The sequence below is a fragment of the Zootoca vivipara genome, chromosome 8 (genome assembly GCF_965207765.1).
Source record: "Zootoca vivipara chromosome 8, rZooViv2.hap1.1, whole genome shotgun sequence".
Taxonomy (NCBI): domain Eukaryota; kingdom Metazoa; phylum Chordata; class Lepidosauria; order Squamata; family Lacertidae; genus Zootoca; species Zootoca vivipara.
In genome coordinates this window covers 65336817-65352678 of record NC_142591.1, presented here as the reverse complement: position 1 = coordinate 65352678, position 15862 = coordinate 65336817, and the positions used below count along the sequence as shown (strand labels likewise).

At 49.1% G+C, this 15862-nt stretch overlaps 1 protein-coding gene across 4 annotated transcripts; it reads right to left on the bottom strand.

Moving 5' to 3' along the window:
• Window positions 1-388: 388 nt before the first annotated feature.
• OSR2 (odd-skipped related transciption factor 2) lies at window positions 389-11872 on the bottom strand. Of its 4 annotated transcripts, none has more exons than XM_035125416.3 (4): window positions 11459-11872; window positions 4200-4978; window positions 2575-2674; window positions 389-872 (listed from the first exon to the last, which is right to left on the bottom strand). In XM_035125416.3, exons 2-4 carry the CDS (start codon window positions 4898-4900, stop codon window positions 798-800), a joined length of 876 nt encoding a protein of 291 aa, XP_034981307.1. In that variant the 5' UTR covers window positions 4901-4978; window positions 11459-11872; the 3' UTR covers window positions 389-797. The 4 variants fall into 4 exon arrangements, with proteins under 4 accessions (XP_034981307.1, XP_060133674.1, XP_088531863.1 ...); XM_060277691.2 differs by having other exon boundaries at window positions 389-954; window positions 11459-11869; XM_088675737.1 differs by lacking the exon at window positions 11459-11872 and adding an exon at window positions 5389-7189.
• Window positions 11873-15862: the final 3990 nt, after the last annotated feature.

Sequence of the window (15862 nt, the reverse complement as noted above, 5' to 3'; positions counted from 1 at the left end):
GAGGCTTAGTGCCCAATATGCACCTTTAAATCCATTACCTAAAAGTAAATCCTATATAACACAAGTGAGCTTACTCAAGAGAGGCATGTCTTGGGATGTACTATTAAACTGATCTTGAGGTCCAACTGAACTTAATAATAGTTCACTTCTGAATAAACATGCAAAGTATTGCACCATTAAAACACTTGAAAATGTAGATCCCTTTTACAAACATACAGACGATATTTAGAAATCAAAACCTTTTTTTACATAAAAGAAACCAAACCACCCAGCTTAAGTAGAAACACCATTTACCTGTCAGTTACTCTCCTGCTTTTTAACTGACACCAAAAGGAGGACTGAATAACCACACTGTCCGTGGAATCATTAATTATCAAACGTGAGAGAGTTGGGGGGAAAACTGGTTTACTTTGCAATACACTTTTTAAAAATATTTTTTCACTCTCGTCCTTGTTACCAATGTGCATTTGGTAAGACAAAAAAAGAAGGAAGTACACATAACGCCACAGTTTCTGTACAGAGCTCTAAAATGAGCTGCGATGTTATTATCTACAAGAGATTAGCCGGTGCTCTTGGGCGGAGGAGAGGGGTGTGAGGAAGGCAGCTTGGGGCTGCTGTCACTTCCCCTGTGCTGCCCACCCCAGCTGCTTTTGGCAGGAGCCAAGGGAGAGAAGATGGGGCCCTGCATGCATCTGTCCACATGTGCATGGGCTTAAAGATTTCTCTACAGTTCAAGTCCTTTGAGCCAGAGTTAGCTCCCTGTGGAGGGTTCTAGAAGTCCTGCCGCGGGGTGTGAGTTAGACTGTGCCTCCGCAGATCACAGTTTCGCCTGAACACTTTGCCGCACTGCTCACAGTTGTAGGGCTTGATGTCTGTATGGGTGAGAAGGTGAGTTTTCAGGTTACTTCTTTGATTAAAGGTTCTTCCACATGTGGGGCATTTGTGTGGAGATTCCTGTTCAGATTTGAAGCAAGCAAAGGATTAAACCCTTTACACACTACCTGGTTTACTGAGTTTCTCAAAACTTCTCTCGTTATACGCACACACCCTCCCCAGTTTCGTTACCCTTCAAAACACCAATGCCATAGAGGGAAATAAATCTTCACAAATCCTAAGTGCCCCTTCTCAGGCCTAAATGCCATGGAAGTGGTTTCCACATAAGGCTGCAATTCTAGGCACATTTTTAAATGGGCAGTAAACACCACGGAAAACAATGTTTACTTCTTAGTGTTGTTTTTTTAAAAATAACAAATAAACCCAAAACAGGATTAGGCTGTATGTGCATTTGTAACCTGATCTTATGTGTGTTTACTTAGAGGCAAATCCTATGGCATTCAGAGGGATTTACTCCAAAGTAAATATCCATAAGTTTGAAGATCATTAGAGTCCTGAACGTAAGGTGAGGACCCCTAGCATACTTGCTGCCCAGTCATAAGCACATTTAACTGGAGGTATGTCCCTAAAAATAAAATAGAGAGCTAGTCAGGGATAGTACATATAAGCTTGGATTGGACCTGGGAGATGTGGATTCTTCTTCGGCCAGAAAGCTCACCAGGTGAACTTCTGCCAAAGCCCTATATCTCTAGCTAACCTACTGCACAAGGTTGTTATGAAGATAAAAATGAACAAAGAGGGAGGAAACAAGTATGCTTAGGAGTTCAGCCCTACTTGAAGACAAGTTCTACTGAATTTATTAACAGTTTACTTCCCAGTAAATGCATGGGGGGGCAGCTCATGTACTGTTATCTGCTGTAGGTACAAGATCACAATTCTTTGCAGTCTGATCCTTATAGACATTTAGTCGGATGTCAGTCCAGCTGAGCTCACTGGAACTAACTCCCCGGTAAGTATGCTTAAGATTACAGCCTTAACAGCACGGATATATCTTCTTGCCTGTCAAGGACAATCCTCACTTCATCACATTTCCCCATCTCTAGGATCTACTGAAAAATGCTTCTTGCTAATCCACCCAGCTTCCCAGGGATACTTGCCTCATCTCTATCAGTGAAAAGCTTTCCACAAAGCAAGTCTTTTTTTTAGTCTGAACTTTTAAAAACAGAGCATACATTTCATCTGCTTCAGAAGTGTCAGACTTCCCAATGAATAATTTCCAGCTATGGAATATGCAAGTCTTAAATGAACTGATGTTCAAGCCAACACACATTTACTCAGAATAAAATCCTGTTAAATTCAATGTGACTTACTCTCCAGTAATTGTGCATTGGATCACAACCATAAACAACTTCTGCGGGCTTATTTAATCCTTTTAAGATCCCAGTGTGCTTATTTTCTTTATCATAAAGAATGAGTCAAGACAATTCACACCCCCAAAAATGCATTAAATGTCTCTGAATAACTGAAATAAAAGTTCAGACTGTGTCATATTTTCTGCACAATGAAGCAAAGTGGAGGTCAGTAGTGGATAAATTATCTAATTTAAATAACCATCAACACCACTCCTCTGGTACAGTTACATGTCTTTACTTATCCACAATGAATATTGCTATGTATAAAGAGTTGAAACAGAATTAAGATAAAAATAAATTGTCTAAAGCAATATGGATCTAACCTTACCTGCATGTGTAAAGTTTTATGAACTGCTAGAGTCCTGGACTGGCAAAATCCTTTCCCACATTCCTGACATTTGAACGGTTTTTCTTTGGAATGGATGTATCTAGAAGCCAATACAGGCATTTGGAATCAGTATGTGTAGACACAGAAAGAGCCATAACAGTTCCCAGTAGTCTATGTAGCTCAAGTATCTGGGGGAAAATTATATTAATGGGACAATGCTATAAATGTTGACTCAGAAGTCTCACTGAGGTCAATGAAGCTTGCTTCCAGGTAAGTGTACAGGGTTGCAGCCTAAGCCTAACTCCACACTGAAATCTACGTTTCCAATTTTCTTTTCATACATTTTTTTCCACAGCCCCTTAACAGTAGTCTCTCCAAAGGGCTTCACTGCCTTTTTCTGCTAACAAATTAAGGATACAACCCTAAACACACTTACTACAGTGTATGCTCTACTGAGAACAGTGGGACTTACTTCTGAGTAGCAATGCACAAAAGTCCTATGTAAGTATGCAATCTCTCACATGCGTGCACTGGGACGTGCTTTCAGGTGAACATGTAAAGGCTGTTGTCCCACTTGTTCCAGCTGAGGTCAGCTGGAATTTTGCCTTACTAAGTTTATAGACCCCCACAGGATCTGGCCCACAGTTCATTATCATTTGATGGGATGAGAAAAGGCAGAAAGCCCTTGAGCTTCTCAGAGCAAGCAATAGAGGAAAGGGGCCATTTGTACATTGTTACAAACACATTGTAAATGTTGTTTCTCTGGCATGTATGGGACAGAAAAGAACAAACATCCCATTAGTGTTAGGAAATATTCATTTCAAGGAACATACTGCCTTCTCTCTGCCCCTCCCCTTCGTCTTTTGATCCACATTTGCTAGGCTATAAATCTACTGAATTTTTCCTGCAGCTTCCTTACTGGACTTCTATCAAGTGCTATTCCTAGAGAGGCAAAGTGGTTTGTTGTTGCTTTTTTGCTGGGATCACCAAGCCTTTATCAAGTCCTAAAGCTGTACCTCTCAGACTAGAAAAGAAAGCAAAAGGGAAAAGATTGGAAAGCCCACCAGGAGGTATGGATCAGATGCAGAATGCAGGAAATGCCATGAAAGCCAAACCACCTTGAAGCCACCCCTCACCCTCAGTTGGGCCCACTGAAGTGGAAGAAGACTTGCTTCTGATCAATGTCACTTGCTTCTATGCAAATCAACTCAACAATCCCAGTCCCAACCTTGTTCTCTCGGAAATAAATCCTATCGGAGTCCCTCCTACATATTTAGAACTACACTGTTAGTGTTAGTTAGGGCAGCATTCTATTAACACCAACCACCTCCCTATTGCAGACAGGAGGCTGAGAAACACAGTTCTTTCTCCTCTAGGCCTATCTAGGTGGGTTTAGGGGAAAACTGGAGCCCAGGACATGCTGGTTGGCACCTCAACCTCAGAACCACCACTAGGCCATCCATCATAAGGCTTAATTTCCAAGGGAAATGGAGGGTCGGGGAGTGGCTGGATCCTGCATGGGATAACACCCTTTTCTCCAAAGAGGCTGGAGTGAGGACAGTAGCCAAACAGTCCCCCTTTTGCATCTCCAGAGAGCGAGGAAGGGAGGGAGAGGCGGAGCTGACCTGTGGTCGCGGAGGTGGTCCTGCCTCCGGAAGGCCTTGTGGCAGATGTCGCACGTGTAGGGCCGCTCGTCCGTGTGGGTCCTCTCGTGGATGAGCAGGTTGTAGGACTTGGTGAAGTGGCGCCCGCAGAACTTGCAGATGAACTCCTTCTTGGTCTTGGAAGGCAGCCTGCCGCGCGCCGGCTTCCGGTCCGGGGAGAGCTTGCCCAGCGCCGCCGACAGGGGGCCGCTCAGCTTGGCCAGCTCGCCGTGCGCCGCCGCGGCCTGGTGCGCCTTGGGCGGGTCCTCCTGCGTGGCCGCCGCAGCCAGGTTGGCGAAGTCAAAGCGCGGCCGCTCCTTGCGCAGCGCCGGCAAGACGTGCGCGATGGCGGCCGCCTGCTTGGGGTGGAAGAGGTGCGTGGCGAAGGGCAGCGCCGGGAAGGGGAAGCGCTCCACCAGGCCCTGCGCCGCCGCCATCTCGCTCAGCGCCGAGCAGCGGCTGATCTCGGCCGGGCCGCCGCCTCCGGCCGTGGCGGCAGCCGCGGCGTAGCAGCCCAGCGTCCAGTGGTTCATGTGCATCGTGTGCACGGCGCTCAGGCCGTACAGGCCTTGCAGGTGGTCCACGGCGGCCGGGAAAGTGTTGACGGCCTGCAGGAAGGAGTAGTTGGTCAGCTGCAGAGACGGGTGCAGAGGGATCGGCGCCGGCAGGGCTTTGCTCCCCATCTTCCCGGCGGCTTGGCCTGGCCGTGGAGGGCCGGAGGCGACCCGCGGCTCCTCGGGGCGCACGCACGGGCGCAGGTCCTGAGCAGAGACACAGGGAGGGAGGGGAACAGAAACGAAACAAGGAGAGGCAGGTTATTGGAAGGGCAGCGTCTACACATGGATTTGACAAGAGTTTTAATCTAGTTGAAGGTCCCCTTAAGACGTAGAATTTAACAATAAAATTAACAGCAACTACAGTATAATAATAATAATAATATGCAACCAGGATAAATAATTAGGGGACCCAAATGAGAGGACTGTCGTTAGATCAGCGAATAATTCAGACTCCGAATTGATCTCGCTGGTGAAGTGGGCCCCAAACCGGCGGAATCATATATAAAGTTCAGAGATGCAAGCAAAGTTGGGAAGGAACGGCCAACCCAAATACAATAACTGAAAATATCAAATAGCAATGAACCCGGGCAAGCGCACGGACCCCTGCAACTCACACACACTCCGCAATTCGTTTAGGCAGTGTGACTCTTTCTTGCCAATATCTAGATGAATCAATAAATCAAAGCAGAGCTCCCTGGCAAGGACTGTGTCTGCCTGCAAGGTCACGAGGACTAGAATCTTTGAAAACGGCGGCGGCGGGGAGATTCCAGATCCAGCATTTCTTCGACGTCTTCAGGACGCCCCCTCTGAATGCGAGGTGTACTGATGGCCGAACTGACTACGTACAAAGTCCATATTTCTGAAACGACCCAGGAGGAGCGCGATGTGCCGGCCACTTAACGCTCGAGGCGGTTGTCCTGCAAGGCTGGAGGCTCAGGACAGGAGCCGTTTGGAAGAGGGGGCTGCTTTGGTGTGCGGTTTCTGTGTCCTTGCCATAGCGCACACACTGGTGGTGTAAGTAGGGAAGTTCGCGCGCCCTTACAAGCGAGCTACTGACTCCCGTCCAACGTGAGCGAGCTTCACAAATAGATTTTTTTAAAGGCGTTTGGCTGCGATCCTGCTTGCTCGAATGGACTTTTTATGCGCCTAGGTGGGGAGCAGGAGGCTCTTTAAGAACTCATGATGCCTGTGAAGAAGCGATAAGTCATGTCAGGGGCTTGCGGGGGAAGGGGCGGAGAGGGGAAAGTGATAAATACTCGCTGATTCCTCCTCTGCACAGGGAAATAAGTGCGAGCACAGTGCGTCTAACATGGCTCCCGACTCATTTAACCTGTGAAAACGGAGGGGGCCCCGATCCCAAACACATTACCCAAGAGTAAGACTCAGTTGGGTGGGTTTAACTTCCTTCCACCATGCAAAGGGCACACTAGGTCCAACCGGTACGACGTCAGCTACTTTGAATTTGGCTGTATTATGGATCACAGCTACCTACTACCGTACCAGCAATCCATTGGGAAGCTGGCCTTGGTTGTAAGACTGAATGAAGAAGGCGATGCCCCATCTTGAAACACTTCCAAATGCGCGCGGCCCGATCCAGTGCATTTCCCACCAAAGTATCCTATTATGTAACAAATAGGGGTCTCATTGACTACAAGGGGGCTTGCTCCCAAGTAAGCAACTCCATCTACGGGTAAGGCCGATGACCTGGCGCATGCTTTCATGGAAGAGGAATCCGGTTCAAATTAATGTACGTTAGCCTACTTCCGAGGAAACATGGGTGGACGGCTCGTTCGCCTTGGCTGAACTTGCTTTTAAGCAGGTGGACCCAGGATCGCAGCCTGGGCCTCGAATTGGCAAAGGGGATATAAAACGCCAACCGATCAGGGCCGGTCGGTGCTGAATAAAAGGGCGAGAACAATTTCAACGCGCCTCTCACATTGGGGGCTGTTTCTTTCCTCGCATCTATAGATAATATAGGGGTGGGGGTCAGCGCCTGGGATCCTCCTCGCCGTTGGAAGTCAGTTCCACCGGCTCCGTCGGAAGTGTCCGCGAGGTTTCAATGGCGAGGCTCGGGGGCCCTGGACTGGCATAGCGCCTTTTCCCGGGCCTTGGAAGTCGTCGGCTGAGGTTGGCCTGGTGGGGTTAAGTCAGGGGGAGGGGAGCAGAGGGGTCTCCATGGGCGGGGAAGCAAAGGCCCAACGCGGGAGGCGAGGAAAGGCGGGGGCGTTTGGAGAGGAGGGTTTGGTGGCTCGTTGCGGTGGGGCTGCCCGCCTTGGCCCTCCCCGGTGCTGCTGCGCTTATTTTTCTTCCCTCAGCGACAACTCATTAATCAAGATAATTGAAAGAGAGAAAAGCAACACTTCCCCCGTCGCCCCTCGACGCCAAGCGCTCCAGGCTCGGAATACCCCCTCCCTCCTTCTCTTTCGCAGATCTCTTTCAGCTGGCCAAGGCGCCACCCAAGAGGGGCAGCCCGGGGGACTCTCCCAGACTGCCTTCAGGGAAAAGCCAGTAGTAGCCGCGCGCCCTGGCCAAGGGCCCAGTTGGGCGCTTTTCTGCAAGGGGGGAATGGGGAAACACCCGCCCCCCTCTATTGGGAGTCCTTAGGAAGAGCCACCTCGATCGGGGATGGCTTTCTGCGACAGGCAAGCGCAACAGGGCGCTGCCCCGAGGATCTCCTACATGGGATTCAACTCCTAGGCTTCCAGCAGGCAGCCGGACCTTAATCTGGGGCCGAGGGTTTTTTGGGGGGGGGTGCTTTAGCCCCGCATTAGTAGCATTGGCAAACACTGCCCTGCTCGCTCGAGGAGGCAGGCGAGGCTTAGCCTACTCTTTCGCCCCCCTGCCCTTCTCTCTTCGAGCACGGCAGTTTCGCGGCCATTCCTGCCCCAGGATCTTGGCTCTTCTTCCCTGCTCCGCTTTCTTATTGCATTTGGAACGTCCCTGCAGCCTCCCGAAAGGAGTGTGGGAAATGTGATACTTCGAGAAAAATAAAAGCGGCCCTAAAATCCAATTGGGAGTTAAGCATTTAAACGGGCTTCTGGGGCGGGCTCGGCCCGGCCACATCTGTTAGTCCCTCTCGCTCTCACAAGGCAATTTTCGAAAGAAAATAAAAAAGCCTTCAGATGCTCCTTTATATGCATCTCCAGATACTTTTCTCTAAAATAATAACAATCCAGTTGGAAGATGCTCACAGGAGCTTAACCAAGCTTTATTTCAAATGCCAGGTCGGGAAAAAAGCTACCGGTTCTGTACCCCCGAATTGCGCCTTGCGACCGGGGCGGGAAGTGGAAACAATCTGCTTTCTCCCCCTTCTTTAAAGGCATCGTTTTTTTGTTTTTGTATTTCAAAAAATAGAGGATCGTGAGTCTGGGTTATTAGTCTGCAGGGGTAGCCAGTTTGGGTAGAAGGCTTCATTGATTTATCCAATGGCAGCTGTAGGCCTCTGCACCGCCAGCTTGCAAAGAGGAAAGGAGGAGGAGGAGAGACCATCAGGGTCTTATACGGTATGTGTGCCAACGTAAAGCGCACTTGATCGTGCATTATTTTCCTATTTTGCATCAACATATGATGGGCAAAGGGGCTGTAGCGGCCTGGTTGCCTTCGGCCCAGTTTCCCACTCGCGCCCGGGCTAAACAGAACTTTTCTTCTGGGGGTTGTTGGGGGCGGCGACGACCATTTCTAAATTAATGCAGCGCTAAAAAGGGGAAGCAAAAAAACAAAACACGCAGCCTCTTCCTTGCCTCTGGTATGCGTTCCGAGTGCACAGGGAAGGGAGTTAATGAGAGGTGTGTGACAGTCAGAGGGTTTCACTCAGTCCGTTCAACCGAAACTATTAACTCCCGTACCCCCCCCCCCGACGACTTTCCCACCACTCATCACTTTCCCTTTTGCAAATAAATAAATAAATGCATACATCATGGCGCCCACCCCACCCACCCCCTCGACACTGCAACGCTACCGCACAAGGGCTGGCTATCCTGATAAAAGACGTCGCCACGCAGAGATGAGAAGCAAAAAGGAAAGATTCGTTTACTTTTTCCTGCTGGAGTTCCCATCGTGCCAGGGTCAAGGGGCTTCCAAAACTTACTCAAGGGGGTCCATTCCTAACGAGGGGGCGGGGATCCCCTCTCCATCTGGGCTGGACTGCTTGATTTAGATAAAACATCATGCAGCAGGACCTTGACACAAAAAATTGAAATGTATGCTTGACAAAAAAAAAAAAAAGACAAATGTTTTCTCGGAGATTAAAGGGGGGCACCCAGAAAGCACGTGATTTTTTTAAATTAAAACAACAACAACTTTCTGTTCTGTATTAAAATAGCTGTAATGCATAGCACCAAAGTACTAGTATTATGCCTAGGTATTTATATTTCAGATGTGCAGCTTTTACACGCCCTCGATGCAATTTGTCCCCAAACACTTTCACCGCACACATTTTCTAGAAGTCCTTCGGATTTCGTTGGTCCTTGTTTCCAAGCAAATGTGCTAAGGATAGAGCCTCCAATTTCGTTTTGGCATTTTCCTTCCAAGCGGCTTGAATATTTGAGTCGTTTTAAATGATTCCCTCACAGATCCTAAAAACACATTCTTCAGAAACTTAAGAGCTACTGATCTAATTAGAGTTTACTTCCTGTTGTGCTGCTTAATACACACTAAGTGAAACAATCCTAATGAATCAAGCGAGAGTTACTTTTAATGTTAACCTGTTGTAAGAGCGAGGGCCAGGACTCGGGGGTTAGGCCGCTCACATAAAAATCCAGTTATGGTTTATTTTATATGAATTGTTCTCAACCAAGTTGACGGGTTTTTGTTTCTTTAACACCGACATTTTCGTTTCTGATTAAAGGCATATGATGAAAAAATACGTCACTTTTCGAATATAATTTTAGTATTTTTTTTAAAAAATGCAAATATATTCAGAGCCTCCCATTGCAAGGAAAAAAAGACAATTCGATTAATGTTTATTTGGAAGTAGGTCCCATTTATTTAAGCATAATCCTAACCATTGCTACTCAGAAATGAGGTTTGATCCTAGTTAAACCACTACAACTTCATTCCATAGTAAGTGTTCATACAAGTATGATATTTAGGCGTACATTTTATACATTTACGTGGAAAATAGTAGCGCTGGTTTTAGGAGAACATGCTCATTTACATGGGATCGCCTCTCTACACAAGATTCTGCACACGTTTGCTCATTGATTCAATGGGATATCCACTACAGCCTGTAAGTTTTTTTAACGCTAAAGTTTACTTTCAAAACCACGTGTTTAACTTGTGTAATATTCACACCGATCTTGTTTTTGCTTCAACACAACCGAAAGGTGGTGTCTTTTTAACATAAGACATAGCAGAAATTCTCTACCTGCTGTTTGACCCTTCATTATTTCACCCTTCATAAGGCAGTATTTCACAGAATCGAATAAAAACAAGGTGTAAGATTGCACCCCGAACAACGTTAGATATAGACGTTACTGTTCTCTGAGCCATCTTGCAGGCTGCAGTCCTATATTCACAACCTTCCTTCCACGGAAAGCAAGCAGCGTAGTACAAAGTAAATACGTTTAGGTGCCAAACTTGACAAAGAGAAAGTGTGGGGGTGGCGTGGGGTGAGAAATTAGGCCAGAAAGTGCAGTGTTTTCCTTTGAGAGCCCACTGGTAGTCAGGGTGCGAATCAAACACGGATGTTATTTAGACACACTGTCACTTCCCAGTTCCCTTTCCACTCCGAATCCTTAATTTAATTAAGGCCAGTGTCTGCAGAAACAAGTGTCTTCCCGGCGTGATCTTTGGCTGCCTCTGCCTTGCTTTTTGAAGGGCTTCCGACGGCCAAGGACTTGAAAGGAGCTTTTGCTTGGATGTCAGAGGGAAATAAATAACCACTCTCGGTAGGAGAAGGCTAAGATCAAGCCGAGGGTCTCAGCTATCAGGTAGGCAAATGCCGGCTGAAATTGGGGGAAACGATCTCTGCCAGATTCCACAGATTTGTATTTGTTTATCCTCGCCAAAACCAAGACCTCCGTCCCGCTCCGGCGTTCCCAAAGGCTATCGCGAACAAATCAAGAGGAGGAAAGGAAATCTTTCGCTCAAGATTTGATGAACGAGCAATGCGACTTCACCTGGGTTTCCTGGAAGCCTTTGGAGTGCGAACTTTCTAAAGGGGGGGGGTCCTGGAGGCCCTTCCACATGCCCGGAGCGTTATGGAGCGCGCAGAACACAGCCAGCTCTGTGCACCAAAAGACAGGTCTGCCCCTGTTCTGGTGTGAGCCGCCGGGATTCAAACCGAAAGTAAAGGCGAGGTGTTGCTCGCTCCTCCTCGGCAAGAGACCGAGCTGACTGACAAAGCCCTCTGGGGCCAGCCCGAGCTCTACAAGCGCGCTTACTCGGAAAGAAGTCTCTCTGCGCTCAGTGAGCCTTACTTCCAGGTAAAACGCGTAAAGGATCCTAACAGTCACATTATTAAGTGCAAGAAGGATCTGTTTGTTGGAGAAGCCCGTTCCTGGACGGTTCCGAGGACAATTCTTCGGGTTGGGGTTCTCTGCGGGTGCAGCTAGGAGCTTAGAATCGGGTGCTTCCCCTGTTCTGCCCCGCTAAAGCCCCTTCCTGCCCAGATCCCTAACTTCCCACCCGCAGGTGCCCCGTTCCCAAGCAAGGCGACCATCCCGGAGCTGTCACTCTACCTACCTCCCACTTGCCAATTTCTTCCGACGGCGCCTCCGCCTCCTCCCCGGACCCACGTCCTCCCGGCGCTCCTCAGGCCAGCAAGTGCCTTCGCGGTGTCATTAGATCCACTCGGAAGAGGAGCTCGCTCAGTGGAGCCGTCGAGTCCCGGGGGCTCCGGGCATGTTCCGAGGGGCTGCTTCCGAGGAGTCAGAGGGGCGGCTCCAGGAGGCCTCTGGCCCGGGCTTTCAGGCTCCTCCGGCGGCTGGGAGGCGGTGAATCAAGTGCCGGCATAGAGCTTCCCCGGGAGCCCCGTCCTGCCTTCGGCTCCGGCGGAGCTCGGCGCGAGTCTGAACCTCCCCCTCGCGGGTCCATCGCATTTCAGCGCTCGCCGTGGCGCGGGGCTCTGTCCCCGCCCGCAGTCCCACCCCGAGCCGCAGCAATTCGAACGCTCGCTGCCCCAGCGTTCGAAGCCACGCCCCTCTCCGAACGCTCGAGAGGTTGCGAACGTTCCGAGGGCCGCCCCTCGAAGCCCCGCCCCCGCCTCTCTGTTCTACCACCACTGTTTACTTCTGTTTGGATAGCAACTTGGCTTTTAAAGGGGCAGAGCTCCTTTCTCTCTCTCTCTCTCCCCCCCATCCACTTTCCCTCCCCACCCCCAACGTTACCTAAGGTGACTTTCTCCCTTTGAGAAAACACGATCAGTGCATAAATCAAGATCTTCTCCTTCCTTAATGCTTCTGTCGCTGGCTACTCCAACTGCAGAAACTTCAGTAGCTATCTCAGGCTAAGCTCTAGAAGTTGAACGTGTCCAACACACCGTTTTCATGGATTAAATATGCTGGCTATATGTTCTGTATATACACTCCGAGTAATACTTCAGGCCATTATCGTTTTTTTCCCCTGCTTCATGTGAAGCAGATCAAGGTGAACTCGATAGTTTAGAAGGCTTCTTTGAATTATCTAATCCTATATATTCCCTCCCCTCTTTTCTCTCCCCCCCCTTGCCTCTTCTTTATTTAATTTGTTATAGATTGTAAGGTTCCCGAGAGAATCGTGTTTTTAAAACAAAACTGTAGGGCGCCGCTTTGTTATAGCCATTTCAAAGTACTGTATTAGTGTCATAATCATAATCTCCCAGCTGAAGAAATCATCTCTCAAAACCTGGCTTTCCTGAACAAACGATTTTATTCTACCCGAAACAGGTGAATCCCAATGAACAACCGCCAACATTACCCGGGCGAAATAAATAAAAATAAATAAATATCTCGCATCTAGGAAAATCTTGAAAGGTAGTTTTAAAACTTCCTGAGTGACTATAATTCGGAAATGGTTTTGCTCTGTTAGATTAGAAAGCTCCCCCAAATATATATATTAAAATATATTTTATATACATTTAATTGTTGGAAGCCTATGCATGAAGATTATAGGGACCTCGGGGGCTTTTGCTACCACTTTTCCTCCTTTTCAGTTTAAGAGGGGTTTTTTATGTTGTTGTTGTTTTTACTTATCCCAAGTGACCAATCACAGGTTGTTTAACTTGAGCCCCTGGATAAATAGAAACACATTACTGTTCGTGGTTAAGTTGCGGTCGGGCTCCTTTTTTCCCTGCATGCAAGCGGCGTTTTAGACGAATATTTGTTAACTACTCATTAATGGCACGGAGCGCAGCGCGGAGGGCTGATTATGCCCCCCAGACGGAACTGTGCAGGACCGGCTCCCTGAAACCTAAAACAATCCACATGGCGAAATGACGTTAAAAGGCATACACCCCCCCCCCAATCACCCTCCACCTCTCGGGACTTGGAGGAAGATCGTGCTGCTTAAGAGCTAGGGGAGAGAGACAGGGAAGGAGAGAAAGGGAGATCTCGGGCAAATGGGCCAGATGCTAAAGAGCGTCTGGTTCAAACGATGAGCGCGAAACAAATACTCTCAATAAACACGCCAGTGATGGAAACTTGGGAAAATGTGAGAAGCTGAGTGAGGCAACGAAAAGAAGCCAGATCTCCCTGTTTCCAGTCTCCTATTGATAAGGAACTGAGTGGGCACTGAAGGATCCGTTCCTCCGAAGCGCCTGTCCTAGAGCAATTAGGATTCCTGAATTTCCCTGCACATAAAAGAAAACAGGAGATGATTAGAAACTGAGAAAGGAAGATGCAGAGGACGGAGGGAGCAGCGGCGGCGGGGGGTGGTTGGGGAGAATGGCAATGAGCAGGAAAATCAAGGGCGGAAAGAAATAATAATAATGGATGTGAATGCAAGACCAGGGCAGACAGCGAGACCATTTTCTCGTCCCCATCTTTGGGGTTAAAGGGACTGCCTGGCCATTATCTTGCCCCCTTGACCCAATGGCTGCAATCCTAAGGAACCTTCTAATTCAGTTCCATGGAGAGCTGTGAGACTTAGTGGCTCTGCTCCCGCTCGCCAGCGGCCTTTGGCAACAGCACCATGGGCTCAGAGTGAGACCCCTTCCCTCGACGGCTGACTCCAAAGGTGAACGGAGGACGGCGCGGAGAAACAGGAGCGACCCACCGGGTTGCTAGCTTTTTCCTCCGGCGAGGCTACTCTATTTTTATTCGATAAATGTATGCGTGGCCATAGCTGCAATGTGTTGGCATGGCTACATATGTTAGGAGGAACAATCACTACCTTTCCTCATTTTTTTAAAAAAAGACCCATGTCCGGAGAGCAGGAGGATCTGAGCAAAATGTCTCTGCCCCGCACCCCGCGCAATATTGACTCCCTTTAGCCATAATAAATTAAATTCCCATCAGCGCTCCATGGTCGTTGTTGTTGTTGTTTTCCCCAAAATGAAAAGAGAGAGGAAATGTATTGACCATATCTCCCCGCTGTTATTTCTAGATTCCATATTACAGTATCTAGGTTCAGCAATAATAGAAAACAAAATCACCCACGGATTACAATGGCTGGGTAAGGTATTGGCACTGGAGTGAAAGAAGGAATCTGCAAAACAATTCACGAGGTTGATCCTGCTGCTGCTGCTGTTGAGGCTAATAATAATAAATAAATAAATAAATAAATAAATAATATGCCGTTGCCTCTATGCCGCTATCAAAGTCGCAAGTGGTAGAGAGCAACGGCGACGATGAGAGCACAATGTTTTGGGCCCCAATCCTTTGGGTTGAGACTGTTTTCATTTACATACATACAAGGCTCAACAGGTGCTTCCGCGGGGCAGAAGCTGGGCGAGAGCTAGCAAATTTTGCTTTTCCTTCGCTCTGGTTTCCCCGCCAGAGACTTTTCGCTCCCTCTATCAGACCTTAAGAGCGAATCCAAGCATCTGGTGCAAAGTGGGGTCGAATTCATTCGATGTTGAAAATGGTTTTGGATGTGTTTTTCCTTACGGTCCGCCGCTGAATAGCAACGACAACAAACACAAGCAAATGTACAAACACACAAACAAATGCACGACTGCTTCGGCCTCTCGGTCCCTAAATACTGTACTGTAGAGGGATTTGGGACCTGCCCTGTTGGTTCTGAATGGACGAAGCTTGAGCCCCGCACACTTACTTGCGAGGAAGACCCTTTGGGCGCCGTCGAGACCGGCTGCATCCTACACCTTGGGAGGAAGACTCCGCACTCTCTCTGCGCGCAATCTCTGCGGGGCATTTGAGTGTGCAAGGGAGCTGCGGCGGGTGATGGCGGAGGGAGCTGTGTGTGTCTCTGTGTTATCTTCACAACAAGTTTGTGAGGTAGGATAGGCCGGGGGGGGGGAAGAGAGAGGCCCCGGGCCACCCGAGGAACTTCATGTGCCCAGGATTGGATCCCAGGACCAAGAAGCAACTGCTCGCTCTGGCTGCAGCAGAGCTTTCTACTTCCAAGCAAGAAGGCGCTCCCGAAGCCGAGTCCGCGTGCTGGAGAAGCGGCTGCAAGTCCTCACCGGTGGCCGCTGTCAGTCAGGGAATCAGGAGCCGGAGGAGACCCGCCGGGAGCGGATCCGGCCTTGGCTGCGTTCCTTTCCAAGGGCAATGAGATGGGAAGGGCATCATCCCACTCTAAACCCGTCGCTTTCGCTCGCTGGGGCTGGCTTTCCCCATCCAAGCCGTGCGCACACCCTTTGCTCGCCCCCAGCCCGCTTCTCTCTCTCTCTCTCTCTCTCTCTCCTCCCCCCCCCCCCCGCGAGCCTGGGAGCAGCAGTGCAAGCGCAGCGGGACCCACTTCTCCCCGAGGCGGTGATGCCACCCAGAAAGCCCGATCCGGAGTCCTGCAGGGAAGCGATGAAGCAGGGGAAGGTTTTCAAACCGAAAAGCTCACTGCTTCGTTTTGCAAGATCAAGAAGGCGCGCGCTGGGCCCTTCTCCTCGCTCCGCTTTCTGCCCCGATCTCATAGATGGGGAGTGCGGTGTGGGATTCGCACCCCGACGAGCGGAAGACGCTCTGCTCATGCTCGGAAGCTCTCTCGCCGCCG